This window comes from Dama dama, chromosome 4 (genome assembly GCF_033118175.1).
Source record: "Dama dama isolate Ldn47 chromosome 4, ASM3311817v1, whole genome shotgun sequence".
NCBI classification, from domain to species: Eukaryota; Metazoa; Chordata; class Mammalia; order Artiodactyla; family Cervidae; genus Dama; species Dama dama.
The window spans coordinates 44,342,715-44,356,789 of NC_083684.1; the positions used below are offsets into that span (position 1 = coordinate 44,342,715).

General features: G+C 38.7%; 1 protein-coding gene and 1 non-coding gene across 2 annotated transcripts in view; both read left to right on the forward strand.

The window, feature by feature from the left end:
* The window catches only part of AP1G1 (adaptor related protein complex 1 subunit gamma 1), an 84,855-nt gene that overhangs the window by 53,002 nt on the left and 17,778 nt on the right, over positions 1-14,075 (forward strand). The window contains exons 10-12 of the mRNA XM_061138884.1: positions 9,029-9,084; positions 10,132-10,245; positions 13,142-13,282. Coding sequence (XP_060994867.1) covers positions 9,029-9,084; positions 10,132-10,245; positions 13,142-13,282 — 311 coding nt within the window. The remainder of the gene's footprint in view (positions 1-9,028; positions 9,085-10,131; positions 10,246-13,141; positions 13,283-14,075) is intronic.
* On the forward strand, positions 10,522-10,607 carry LOC133055347 (small nucleolar RNA SNORD71). The gene has a single exon (XR_009692634.1). It is a non-coding gene; the product is annotated as a small nucleolar RNA SNORD71 (small nucleolar RNA).

The window sequence follows — 14,075 nt, forward strand, 5'->3', positions numbered from 1 at the left end:
TTGCTTTGTGAGAAACAAATTTACTAACTGCACTACAGTATTTGGGTACAGTTTTTGGTCATCTGGGTGATTCTGCACCTTATGCTTATCATGTTAGATGAAAACATTATGTTGGAGCTAGTTTATATTCACATATAGAGACCATTCTCATTTTAAAAAAGATTGGTACAATATGCATAATATAAACTCTATCCTTTTAACCATCTCTAACTCTAGTTCAGTGGCGGTAAGTAAGTACATTCACAGTGTTGTGCAGCCAGCACCCTCCGTTCATCTTCAGGACTTTTTAGTTTCCCAAACTGAAACTCTGTGCCCTTTAAGCAGTAATTCCCCATTATCCCCTGACCCCAACCCCTGGCAACCACCATTCTACTTTCTGTCTCCATGGATTTGCCTATTCAGGACATTTCACATATATGGAATCATATAATACGGGGTGTTTGTGTCTGGCTTATTTTACTTAATATAATATTCTCAAGGTATATACCTGTCATAGCATGTGTCACGATTCATTCTTTTTAATGGTTATATAACATTCCATTGTGTGAATGTGCCACAGTACATTTAGGAAAATTGCTATTAATGAACACTTCTATCATTTGTGATTACAGATAGTGTTGCAGTAGATTTTTGTGCATATGTTCAAGTATATTTGTCGGCTGAATTCCTAGAAGTGAAATTGTTGAAGCAGGGGATAACTTTTCTTTTTTTCTTTTTTTATGTTAGTATTTTATTTTATTTATTTTTTTCATTTATTTTTATTAGTTGGAGGCTAATTACTTCACAGCATTGTAGTGGGTTTTGTCATACATTGACATGAATCAGCCATGGAGTTACATGTATTCCCCATCCCGATCCCCCCTCCCACCTCCCTCTCCACCCGATTCCCCTGGGTCTTCCCCGTGCACCAGGCCCGAGCTCTTGTCTCATGCAACCCACCTGGGCTGGTGATCTGTTTCACTATAGATAATATACTTGCTGTTCTCTCGAAACATCCCACCCTCGCCTGCTCCCACAGAGTCCAAAAGTCTGTTCTGTACATCTGTGTCTCTTTTTCTGTTTTGCATATAGGGTTATCATTACCATCTTTCTAAATTTCACATATGTGTGTTAGTATGCTGTAATATTCTTTATCTTTCTGGCTTACTTCACTCTGTATAATGGGCTCCAGTTTCATCCATCTCATTAGAACTGATTCAGATGAGTTCTTTTTTTTTCCTAAATGAATTCTTTTTAACGGCTGAGTAATATTCCATTGTGTATATGTACCACAGCTTCCTTATCCATTCGTCTGCTGATGGGCATCTAGGTTGCTTCCATGTCCTGGCTATTATAAACAGTGCTGCGATGAGCATTGGGGTGCACGTGTCTCTTTCAGATCTGGTTTCCTCAGTGTGTATGCCCAGAAGTGGGATTGCTGGGTCATATGGCAGTTCTGTTTCCAGTTTTTTAAGAAATCTCCACACTGTTCTCCATAGCAGCTGTACTAGTTTGCATTCCCACCAACAGTGTAAGAGGGTTCCCTTTTCTCCGCACCCTCTCCAGCATTTATTGCTTGTAGACTTTTGGATAGCAGCCATCCTGACTGGCGTGTAATGGTACCTCATTGTGGTTTTGATTTGCATTTCTCTAATAATGAGTGATGTTGAGCATCTTTTCATGTGTTTGTTAGCCATCTGTATGTCTTCTTTGGCGAAATGTCTGTTTAGTTCTTTGGCCCATTTTTTGATTGGGTCATTTATTTTTCTGGAATTGAGCTGCAGGAGTTGCTTGTATATTTTTGAGATTAATCCTTTGTCTGTTGCTTCATTTGCTATTATTTTCTCCCAATCTGAGGGCTGTCTTTTCACCTTGCTTATAGTTTCCTTTGTTGTGCAAAAGCTTTTAAGTTTCATTAGGTCCCATTTGTTTATTTTTGCTTTTATTTCCAATATTCTGGGAGGTGGCTCATAGAGAATCCTGCTGTGATTCATGTCGGAGAGTGTTTTGCCTATGTTTTCCTCTAAGAGTTTAATAGTTTCTGGTCTTACATTTAGATCTTTAATCCATTTTGAGTTTATTTTTGTGTATGGTGTTAGAAAGTGTTCTAGTTTCATTCTTTTACAAGTGGTTGACCAGTTTTCCCAGCACCACTTGTTAAAGAGGTTGTCTTTTTTCCATTGTATATCCTTGCCTCCTTTGTCGAAGATAAGGTGTCCATAGGTTCGTGGATTTATCTCTGGGCTTTCTATTCTGTTCCATTGATCTATATTTCTGTCTTTGTGCCAGTACCATACTGTCTTGATGACTGTGGCTTTGTAGTAGAGCCTGAAGTCAGGCAGGTTGATTCCTCCAGTTCCATTCTTCTTTCTCAAGATTGCTTTGGCTATTCGAGGTTTTTTGTATTTCCATACAAATTGTGAAATTATTTGTTCTAATTCTGTGAAAAATACCGTTGGTATCAAGTTGGTAGCTTGATAGGGATTGCATTGAATCTATAGATTGCTTTGGGTAGTATAGCCATTTTGACAATTTTGATTCTTCCAATCCATGAACACGGTATGTTTCTCCATCTGTTTGTGTCCTCTTTGATTTCTTTCATCAGTGTTTTATAGTTTTCTGTGTATAGGTCTTTTGTTTCTTTAGGTAGATATACTCCTAAGTATTTTATTCTTTTTGTTGCAATGGTGAATGGTATTGTTTCCTTAATTTCTCTTTCTGTTTTCTCATTGTTAGTGTATAGGAATGCAAGGGATTTCTGTGTGTTAATTTTATATCCTGCAACTTTACTATATTTGTTGATTAGCTCTAGTAATTTTCTAGTAGAGTCTTTAGGGTTTTCTATGTAGAGGATCATGTCATCTGCAGACAGCGAGAGTTTCACTTCTTCTTTTCCTATCTGGATTCCTTTTACTTCTTTTTCTGCTCTGATTGCTGTGGCCAGAACTTCCAAAACTATGTTGAATAGTAGTGGTGAGAGTGGGCACCCTTGTCTTGTTCCTGATTTCAGGGGAAATGCTTTCAATTTTTCACCATTGAGGGTGATGCTTGCTGTGGGTTTGTCATATATAGCTTTTATTATGTTGAGGTATGTTCCTTCTATTCCTGCTTTCTGGGGAGTTTTAATCATAAATGAGTGTTGAATTTTGTCAAAGGCTTTCTCTGCATCTATTGAGATAACCATATGGTTTTTATCTTTCAATTTGTTAATGTGGTGTATTACATTGATTGATTTGCGGATATTAAAGAATCCTTGCATTCCTGGGATAAAGCCCACTTGGTCGTGGTGTATGATTTTTTTAATATGTTGTTGGATTCTGTTTGCTAGAATTTTGTTAAGGATTTTTGCATCTATGTTCATCAGTGATATTGGCCTATAGTTTTCTTTTTTTGTGGCATCTTTGTCTGGTTTTGGAATTAGGGTGATGGTGGCCTCATAGAATGAGTTTGGAAGTTTACCTTCTTCTGCAATTTTCTGGAAGAGTTTGAGTAAGATAGGTGTTAGCTCTTCTCTAAATTTTTGGTAGAATTCAGCTGTGAAGCCATCTGGTCCTGGGCTTTTGTTTCCTGGAAGATTTCTGATTACAGTTTCGATTTCCTTGCTTGTGATGGGTCTGTTAAGATCTTCTATTTCTTCCTGGTTCAGTTTTGGAAAGTTATACTTTTCTAAGAATTTGTCCATTTCTTCCAGGTTGTCCATTTTATTGGCATAGAGCTGCTGGTCGTAGTCTCTTATGATCCTTTGTATTTCAGTGTTGTCTGTTGTGATCTCTCCATTTTCATTTCTAATTTTGTTAATTTGGTTCTTCTCTCTTTGTTTCTTAATGAGTCTTGCTAATGGTTTGTCAATTTTATTTTTTCAAAAAACCAGCTTTTAGCTTTGTTGATTTTTGCTATGGTCTCTTTTGTTTCTTTTGCATTTATTTCTGCCCTAATTTTTAAGATTTCTTTCCTTCTACTAACCCTGGGGTTCTTCATTTCTTCCTTCTCTAATTGCTTTACGTGTAGAGTTAGGTTATTTATTTGGTTTTTTTCTTGTTTCTTGAGGTAAGCCTGTAATGCTATGAACCTTCCCCTTAGCACTGCTTTTACAGTGTCCCATAGGTTTTGGGTTGTTGTGTTTTCATTTTCATTCATTTCTATACATATTTTGATTTCTTTTTTGATTTCTTCTATGGTTTGTTGGTTATTCAGAAGCGTGTTATTTAGCCTCCATATGTTTGAATTTTTAACTATTTTTTTCCTGTAATTGAGATCTAATCTTACTGCACTGTGGTCAGAAAAGATGACTGGAATGATTTCAGTTTTCTTGAATTTTCCAAGACTAGATTTATGGCCCAGGATGTGATCTATTCTGGAGAAGGTTCCGTGTGCACTTGAGAAAAAGGTGAAGTTGATTGTTTTGGGGTGAAATGTCCTATAGATATCAATTAGGTCTAGGTGGTCCACTGTGTCATTTAAGGTTTGTGTTTCCTTGTTAATTTTCTGTTTAGTTGATCTATCCATAGTTGTGAGTGGGGTATTAAAGTCTCCCACTATTATTGTGTTACTATTAATTTCCTCTTTCATACTCGTTAGCATTTGCCTTACATATTGCGGTGCTCCTATGTTGGGTGCATATATATTTATAATTGTTATATCTTCTTCTTGGATTGATCCTTTGATCATTATGTACTGTCCTTTCTCTCTTTTCACATCCTTTATTTGACAGTCTATTTTATCTGATATGAGTATGGTGACTCCTGCTTTCTTTTGTTCTCCGTTTGCGTGAAATATTTTTTTCCAGCCCTTCACTTTTAGTCTGTATGTGTCTCTTGTTTTGAGGTGGGTCTCTTATAGACAGCATATATAGGGGTCTTGTTTTTGTATCCATTCAGCCAATCTTTGTCTTTTGGTTGGGGCATTCAACCCATTCAACCCACTTAAGGTAATTATTGATAGGTGTGGTCCCGTTGCCATTTACTTTGTTGTTTTGGGTTCACGTTTATACAACCTTTCTGCATTTCCTGTCTAGAGAAGATCCTTTAGCATTTGTTGAAGAGCTGGTTTGGTGGTGCTGAATTCTCTCAGCTTTTGCTTGTCTGTAAAGCTTTTGAATTCTCCTTCATATCTGAATGAGATCCTTGCTGGGTACAGTAATCTAGGTTGTAGGTTATTCTCTTTCATTACTTTCAGTACGTCCTGCCATTCCCTTCTGGCCTGAAGGGTTTCTATTGATAGATCAGCTGTTATCCTTATGGGAATCCCTTTGTGTGTTATTTGTTGTTTCTCCCTTGCTGCTTTTAATATTTGTTCTTTGTGTTTGATCTTTGTTAATTTGATTAATATGTGTCTTGGGGTGTTTTGCCTTGGGTTTATCCTGTTTGGGACTCTCTGGGTTTCTTGGACTTGGGTGGCTATTTCCTTCCCCGTTTTAGGGAAGTTTTCAGCTATTATCTCCTCAAGTATTTTCTCATGGCCTTTCTTTTTGTCTTCTTCTTCTGGGACTCCTATGATTCGAATGTTGGGGCGTTTCATGTTGTCCCAGAGTTCCCTGAGGTTGTCCTCATTTCTTTTGATTCTTTTTTCTTTTTTCCTCTCTGCTTCATTTATTTCCACCATTTTATCTTCTACCTCACTTATCCTATCTTCTGCCTCTGTTATTCTACTCTTGGGTCCCTCCAGAGTGTTTTTGATCTCATTTATTGCATTATTCATTTTTAATTGACTCTTTTTTATTTCTTTTAGGTCTTTATTAAACATTTCTTGCATCTTCTCAATCTTTGTCTCCAGGCTATTTATCTGTAACTCCATTTTGTTTTCAAGATTTTGGATCATTTTTATTATCATTATTCTAAATTCTTTTTCAGGTAGATTCCTTATCTCCTCCTCTTTTGTTTGACTTGGTGGACATTTTTCATGTTCCTTTACCTGTTGGGTATTTCTCTGCCTTTTCATCTTGTTTAGATTGCTGTGTCTGGAGTGGGCTCTCTGTATTCTGGAGGTCTGTGGTTCCTTTTTATTGTGGAGGTTTTACGCAGTGGGTGGGGTTGGACAATTGGCTTGTCAAGGTTTCCTGGTTAGGGAAGCTTGCTTCGGTGTTCTGGTGCGTGGAACTAGATTTTTTCTTTCTGGAGTGCAATGGAGTGCCCAGTAATGAGTTTTGAGATGGGTCTATGTGTTAGGTGTGACCTTGGGCAGCCTGTATGTTGACGTTCAGGGCTATGTTCCTGCGTTGCTGGAGAATTTGCGTGGTATGTCTTGCTCTAAATCTTATTGGCTCTTGGGTGGTGGTTGGTTTCAGTGTAGGTATGGAGGCTTTTGGATGGTCTCTTATTACTTAAAGTTCCTTGTAGTCAGGCGTTTTCTGGTGTTCTCAGGTTTTGTGCTTAAGTCTCCTGCCTCTGGATTTCAGTTTTATTCTTCCAGTAGCCTCAAGACCTCTCCAACTATACAGCACTGGTAATAAAACTTCTAGGTTAATGGTGAAAAGATTCTCCCCCGTGAGGGACAGCCAGAGAGGTTCACAGAGTTACATGAAGAAGAGGAGAGGGAGGAGGGAGATAGAGATGAGCAGGAGGAGAAAAAGGGGGACTCAAGAGGAGAGAGACAGATCTACGCAGTTGTCTGTTCCCAGAGTGTTCTCCGTAGCCCAGACACCTACAAAGATTCACAGAATTGGATTGGGAAGAGAAGGGGAAAGGAAGAAATAGAGGTGTTCTGAGGTAGAAAATGGAGAGTCAAGATTGGGAGAGAGTAATCAACACACTCCTGAAAAAAATGGGAACTGAATATTGGATTCTTAAATGTTCACAATTTATATCATATACTGAAAAACAAAAATTAAAAATCTAGAGTAGAGGTTAGACTCTTAAAAATACAATATTAAAAACAAAAACCAAAACACAAAAAAATTTTAGAAATATATATGAAGTTCGGTTTAAAAATAGGGCTTCTCTCTTTTTTTTTTTGCAAGGTTATAGTGTAATGAAAATGAAAATTAAGGAGTAGTAGAGGAGTAATAGAGGACTTTAAAAGGAAATAAGAGAAAAAGAAAAAGAGGAAAAAGGAAAAAAAAAACAAGAAAAAAAATTTTTTCCTAATTAAAAAAATCGTAAAAATCTATGAAAATGAAAGTTAAGGAGTCATGGGGGAGTAATAGGGAATTTTAAAAGAAAATAAAAGAGAAAAAAGAAAAAAAAAATTTTTTTAATTAAAACATAAAAGTAAAAATACATCTAGGAATTTCTCTGGAGCTGTTGCGGTCAGTGTGGGTTTGGTTCAGTTTCAGATAGCTCCTCGTTCCAGGTTACACTTCTCGATATCTACAGGCCCCTTCCAGTGTAGTTGGTGTTATCTAACAGGGATTTTAATCTGTTGCACCGGTCCCTTCTGATGTGGTTCCCTTTGTTTATTTGGCTTCTGTTTGCCGGTCTCTTCAGTGCCTAATTTCCGCCCTGACACAGGCGGGCAGAGGTGGTCTCTTATTCAGGTTGCTAGTTCCATCGCGCTCCGGGGAGGGACTGCGCTGCTTTCCCCGTCTACGCTGCTCAGGCTCCCGGCTGCTCTATATGGAGCGTGCCCTGTGCTCCGCGCGGTTCCAGTTTTTGGGTACTCCATGAAAGCGCCGACTCGGCTGTGCCTGCGTTTTGTGCCTTCCCGGTCCGAGCGGCTCAGGCAGCCAGGAGGTTGACGGGCGCACTCTCCCCGGGTGCGCCGCGCCTTCTCCCCTCCGCGGTACCAGCCTCAGCTTCCCCCAGCGCCAGTCGGGTGCGTGCGCCTTCTCCCCTCCGCGTCCCCAGCCCCGGTCCCCGCCCGCGCCGGTCGTGTGCGTGCGCCCTGTGTCTCGGCGCGACCCTCCCAGCGGATGTCGACCATCCAGAATCTCAGGAAGTCTTTGGTTAGAAACTGGAGGCATGTTTGCAGTGCGGTGGGGGATGCGGTCCTTGGGGCCGAGCCTGCCCCTTTCCCCTCCCCGCTGCCTCCTGCCTGCGGCGGGGCTGGGCCGGTCCGCAGCCTGAGAGCTCTTCTCTGGACTTGCTCAGACCCTTTGTTCTGCGAACGGCCGGCAGTGTGTTCGGCCGGTTAATTTTCTCTCTCTCTCTCTCTCTTGCTATTCCACAGTTTAAGTTGGTAACTCAGAAAGGCTCCCTCCGATTGTCCTCAGGGCACTCAGGCCTGGTCCTTACCCTAAGCAATGCTGCCCACTCCTCTCCGTTCCGCCCCCACTTGCTGGTGGCGGATGCGGGCGTCTGGGGTACTTTTCTGCTGGGAGTTGCTTTCAGGCAGGTAATCTGTGGGTTTTATTTATTCTTCCCCTCCCAGTCAGGTTGCCCTCCGAGATTCAAAAACTTCCCCCAGACCCGCCAGTGCAAGGGTTTCCTGGTGTTTGGAAACTTTCTCTATTAAGACTCCCTTCCCGGGATGGATCTCCGTCCTTAGCTCTTTTGTGTCTCTTTTTATCTTTTATATTTTGTCCTACCTCCTTTCGAAGACAATGGGCTGCTTTTTTGGGCGCCTGATGACCTCAGCTAGTGATCAGAAGTTGTTTTGTGAAGTTTGCTCTGTGTTCAATTGTTCTTTCGATGAATTTGTAGGGGAGAAAGTGGTCTCCCCGTCCTATTCCTCTGCCGTCTTGGCTCCTCCCTCCGATAACTTTTCATTTTGTGGTTTTTAATTGTTTATTAACTGTTTTGACTGTGTCATGAGGCACGGATTGAACTCGTGCCCCCTGCAGGGGCGCTCGGAGTCCTAACCTAACTCTCCAGTGAATTCCTTATTTTTATTATTTATGGTTATTGCCAAAACTCCCTCCAATGAAGCTGTATCAATAATATTTTCCTGCTAGCAATATAAAAACTTGAAAACAATCTTGCAGCTTTTACTGTTGAAATAGAATATGGTTTTAAGAATTTGCCTTCAGAGGATTTTTTTGGCTAGCAATCTGTAGAAGTGCTGACTAAACTACCACCTTTAAATAGTTTGCACTCATCAGAGTCCAGAAAGTGGTCCTTAAACAATACAGATGTTTGATTTTCTTAAATTATTAACCTATGCTATTTTTCTGTAGGTCTTAGCCATAAATATCCTGGGTCGTTTCTTATTGAACAATGACAAGAATATCAGGTAAGTAACCTGAAAAATATCTTGTATCTGGCTATTATAAACTCAGTGTATTCCTGAGTGATTTTGCTCAAGATCACACATGTAGAGTGACATATCTAGAACTTCAACTCAGGATTTTTATTTTTAGTCTAATCTTAAAACTGTTTTGATAAGAATTTGAAGATTTGCCTAATGAATTAACTTTTAGTCCTATTTATGCTTTACTGTTAGGCATTAGCAAACTTTTTCTGTCCGGGAACAGATGGTCTGTGTTATAGACTACATGGGCCTTAGGGTCTCTTTGGCAACTACTCAGCTCTGCCTCTTGGTGTGAAAGCAGCCACAGACTGTGTAAATGATGAATATGGCTGTATTGCAATAAAAACTGGTTTACCAAACCAGACAGCAGAGGGCTGTTCTAGGCTTAGTTTGCTGACCCCTGCTCTCAGTTAAGAAGAGTAGAGCATTTCAGTTGCAAACCTAGAAGATGTTTGTAAACTCCAGCTACTTTTAAAAAATGAATGAATTTATCAGTGTTTTTTTTTTAATTCTTTCTTATCATGTTATGATTGAAAAAAAATGTGAAAATAATCATTATGGTACCCTGAATCATCTTCTCCTTCCTGAAGAATTTTTTATACTTGCATGGTAAATTCAAAGTTTTGTAGGGGCAGTTTTGGTACTGGTATCAAAAGCAGAGAAAATACAAATGGTAAAATTGAAATAATTTCCTCTTGCGTTTTGGGACTCAGGCAGACTGAAAAGGCATAGTGTATGCTTATTTTGTTGTACTGTTTGAAGGAGTTTGGAAGAATCGAGTCAGTCACTTAGAACTTTAAATGGACTTGACCATGAATGCAAATCTAAATCCCAGGCTTCTGGATGCCACAGCTTTTGATTATAGTGTTGTTTAGGCTTTACAGCGTATCCATTTTACTAAGTCTGTTGTGTCTTTTATTTAACCATGTAGTTTTCAGTAGTCATTGAACATCATCTTTGTCATTAAACAGAGAACTATCCTGAATTTCCCATTTTAATTCTGTTCTTCTGCAACTTTGTTTCATCCAGATATGTAGCTTTGACATCTTTATTGAAAACTGTGCAGACAGATCATAATGCAGTACAGAGGCACAGAAGCACAATTGTGGACTGTCTAAAGGATTTGGATGTCTCCATAAAACGGTAACAGATCATTGAAAGTTCTGTGACCCACCATCCTCCATTTGATAACTTTGTAATGGAATTTTGACTGGGAGAATGTTGATATTTATATATTTAGTCATTATTTTGACCAAGTAAATCCTTTTTTCAAAAAGAATTGGTAGGGAGAAGTTTAGATCAGTAAAAGAGAGGCGTAAGGAATACTTAAGTGCACCCTGAAGTTACCCTTGGTTCTTTGTTAAGTAAAACAGGTACAAGTAGGATGGGCATACGTTTACTCATCAGAGGTACTGTGTTTGTGTGCTGGAGGATGAAGATAAGGAGTGATCCATCGGCTGAGTGTTCTATCACTATGCTGAGACTCGAATGGCTGACAGCACACATTTTCTTGCAGTACTTATGCCCCAAGATACTAGAGGCAGCCTGTTAAAACAGTGCATCTGGGAATGACTTTTAGGCAGCATGCAGGACTTTAAAAAAAAAAAAAACTTTTATATTGGAGTATAGCTGATTAACACTGTTCTGATAGTTTCAGGTGAGCAGCAAAGAGACTGAGCCATATATATACATGTATCCATTCTCCCCTAAACCTCTCTGCCATCCAGGCTGCCACATAACATTGATGTGGCATACAGTAGGACCTTGCTGGTTACTATTTTAAAATAACAGCATTAAAAAAAAAATAATAAAATAACAGCAGTGTGTACATGTCGATCCCAAACTCCCCATCTCTTCCCCCATTTTGTCTCTGCTGGCAACCATAAGTTCATTCTCTTAAGTCTGTTTCTGTTTTGTAAATAAGTTTATTTGTATCCTTTCTTTTTAGATTCTGCATATAAGGAATGTCATATGATATTTCTCCTTTTCTGTCTCACTTTACTCATCATAGGACTTTGAAAGGCATATATTTTTTCCCTTGATCAATTAACTCCACTGGTCCTCTTCTTAGAATAACTGTACGTGTTTGTAAAGCCTAGTTATAGTAGGCTTCAGTGAACTTTTGGTTTACTATTCAAACTAGAAAAAATTTAATTTGAACTGATCTCTGAAACTATTCACTTAACAAACATTTATTGATAATTGAGTTCCTTTTATTTGCAGAGAACAGGTGTTAAGTGCTTGGGCAAACTAAAAATAAGACCTGGTCTCAGTAATAATGACTTTTATATAAAGCTTTGTGAAGGATTTATAAGCACCCTCTCAGTTGGTTCTCAGAGCAAACCGGTAAGAGAAACTAGGCAATTACTTCTCTCCTCAGTTAACAGATTAAAGTACAGTCCCAAAGGAATCAAATGACTTAACTCTAAAGCTTACTCCTTGACAAGGCAGACCTTGGAATAGAAATCAGACTTTCTGACTCCTATTGTGTTGTTTCTCTATAGCTCTTGACTGGGCTTTGCATTTCAAAAGTAAAACCTGGGTCTTTTGACAGGTTATATAGCCTAGCAGCTGAGACTCTGGAGCCAGAAGGCCTCATTTCAAATCCTAGCTCTGCCGTTAATAAGCTTGGTCTGGTTACTTAGTCTTTCTGTGCTTCGTTTGTCTCCATATACAGTGTAGATACAGGAGCACCCACTTCCAAAGGTTATGCGGGATTAACTGGAGTAACATATGTGAAGCACTTAAGCACTGTATAAGAATTAGCTATTATTGCATTTCTGTAAGGATTGAGTTTTTGTTGCTTGTAGATTAAGATGAAAGTATTTTCATCTTATTAAATTGGTATTTTTGGAAGTAAATTATATGCCATGGTTTGACATTATTGACCAAATATGAAAAGATGCGTGTAGTAACTAGCATATCCATATTTACCTTGGTTGCCAAGTTTGATAGGCAGCTATTTGTTGTTATTGTTCAGTCGCCCAGTCATGTCCAACTCTTTGCAAGCTCATGGACTGCAACACACTGGGCTCCCCTGTCCTTCACTGTCTCCCGGAGTTTGCTAAAACTCAAGTCATGGTGGTGCTATTATAGAAACTCCTGTTTGCTCTCATAGCACATATTGTTTTTTCCTTTTCATGGCTCTGACTGTCTTTTTTAGTTTTTCTTTCCAGCTTTATTGGTATATAATTATATGAGTCTAAGATGTGCATCACATTGCTTTGTCACACCTTATTGCAAAATGATTTTCACACTAGCGTTAGTCAGTTCCTGCAGCATATCACATAAGTACCATTTCTTTTTTGTGGTGGAAATATTTAAAATCTACTCTCTAAGCAGCTTTCAAGTTTATTAATACATCATTATTAACAATAGCCATTATGCTGTACATTAAATCTCCAGAACCTGTTTATCTTACACGTGGAAGTTCATGCTCTTTGACCAATATCTCCCTATTTTTCCCACCCCACAGACCGTGGTAACCACCATTCTAGTTGTATTTCTATGCATTCAGCTTTTTTAGCTTCTACATATAAGTGATATCAGACAGTATTTGTCTTTCTCTAACTTATTTCACTTAGCCCGCAGGGTTTGTTTTTATTCTAATCACCTGTATACCTTTCGATGTATGTTACATCATCTTTGGGCTGAAGTGGATGTAGTAAAAGAGTTTGGTGACAATATATCACATTTTTAACTGTTGATGCAGAGAGATAGTATCTTTGAGTATTAATTTCTTTGCCTCTCTTTTTGAGCCTTTTAGGTTTCTAAATATCAGCTTCATAGAACAGACTGTTGAATCCAAACTGTCTTTAGTAGTGTGTATCTTTTGGGAATTTTTGAAGAAAAGCATTGATGAAAGTTAAAAATAATTTTGTTAACTTTGATTATCTCGTGTGCAAAGATTGGGATTGCAAAGATCATGCAACGATGTCAGTACATCCACTGGTGCTTGGTGTTCAGGGACAACATACCTGGGTCTTTGTTTCATTCCCACTGTAAATATCATAACTTTTTTTCCCTCTCTCCATGGAAGGCGTGCAATGGAATTGAGTTTTGCTCTGGTAAATGGGAATAATATTCGAGGCATGATGAAGGAGTTACTTTATTTTCTGGATTCATGTGAGCCAGAATTTAAAGCAGACTGTGCATCTGGAATCTTCCTTGCTGCAGAAAAGTAAGATTTAATTTTTACATTCATTGGTAAAAAATGCTTGGAACTTTTTGGAAAGCATCTTTAAAACATGAAGGAAATGTTGTAAACATGTTTAAACATGTAACATTTATTTCAGGCTTCCCATTAGAAATTGGGTTTGAGAAGGTCATTCTAGTCAGTATTTATGTTAAGCATTATACTAAGACCAAAATAATCCTACTTTTATAAAATCTCCTCTTGTATCTGTTCTTTAACCTCTCTTCTATGATTCCCTTTTAATGAAGAGAATAGAAAAGTTATAACATTTGAATTATGGTTCTGTGTAAAACTTTATGGGATGAAGTCCTCAGGATTTTGATAGTGTGGTTATTTCTTCTCTTTTCACTGTGAATTTAAGGGGAGGCAAGTTCCTAGTCCTGGCGTTACCTGGGTCTGGGAACAGTGCTCTTTCTTCTTTCTTCTCTGTACTCTCCTGTCCTGACTTTATGATTTGTTTTCTAAGAAAAAAACTGGAGAGAGAGTCCTCAGTTCTTAACTCAGCAACTTCTATTGCAGTATTTACATCTGAATTTGACCATGTACTGTTTCACCACCCATTGAAATGGGAATTGGTGCTAGTTTAATTGCTGGTAGTTTTGAAGGTAAAATGTGTCCAGACACAGTCCCTTAACCTGTGAACCTCAAGACTATAGGACAGGAGTTTTGAAAGTCACTGTGTGTGTGTGTGTGTGTGTGTGTGTGTGTGTGTGTTGCTTAGTCATGTCCAACTCTTTGCAACCTCATAGACTGTAGCTGAGTGTGTGTGTGTGTGTCT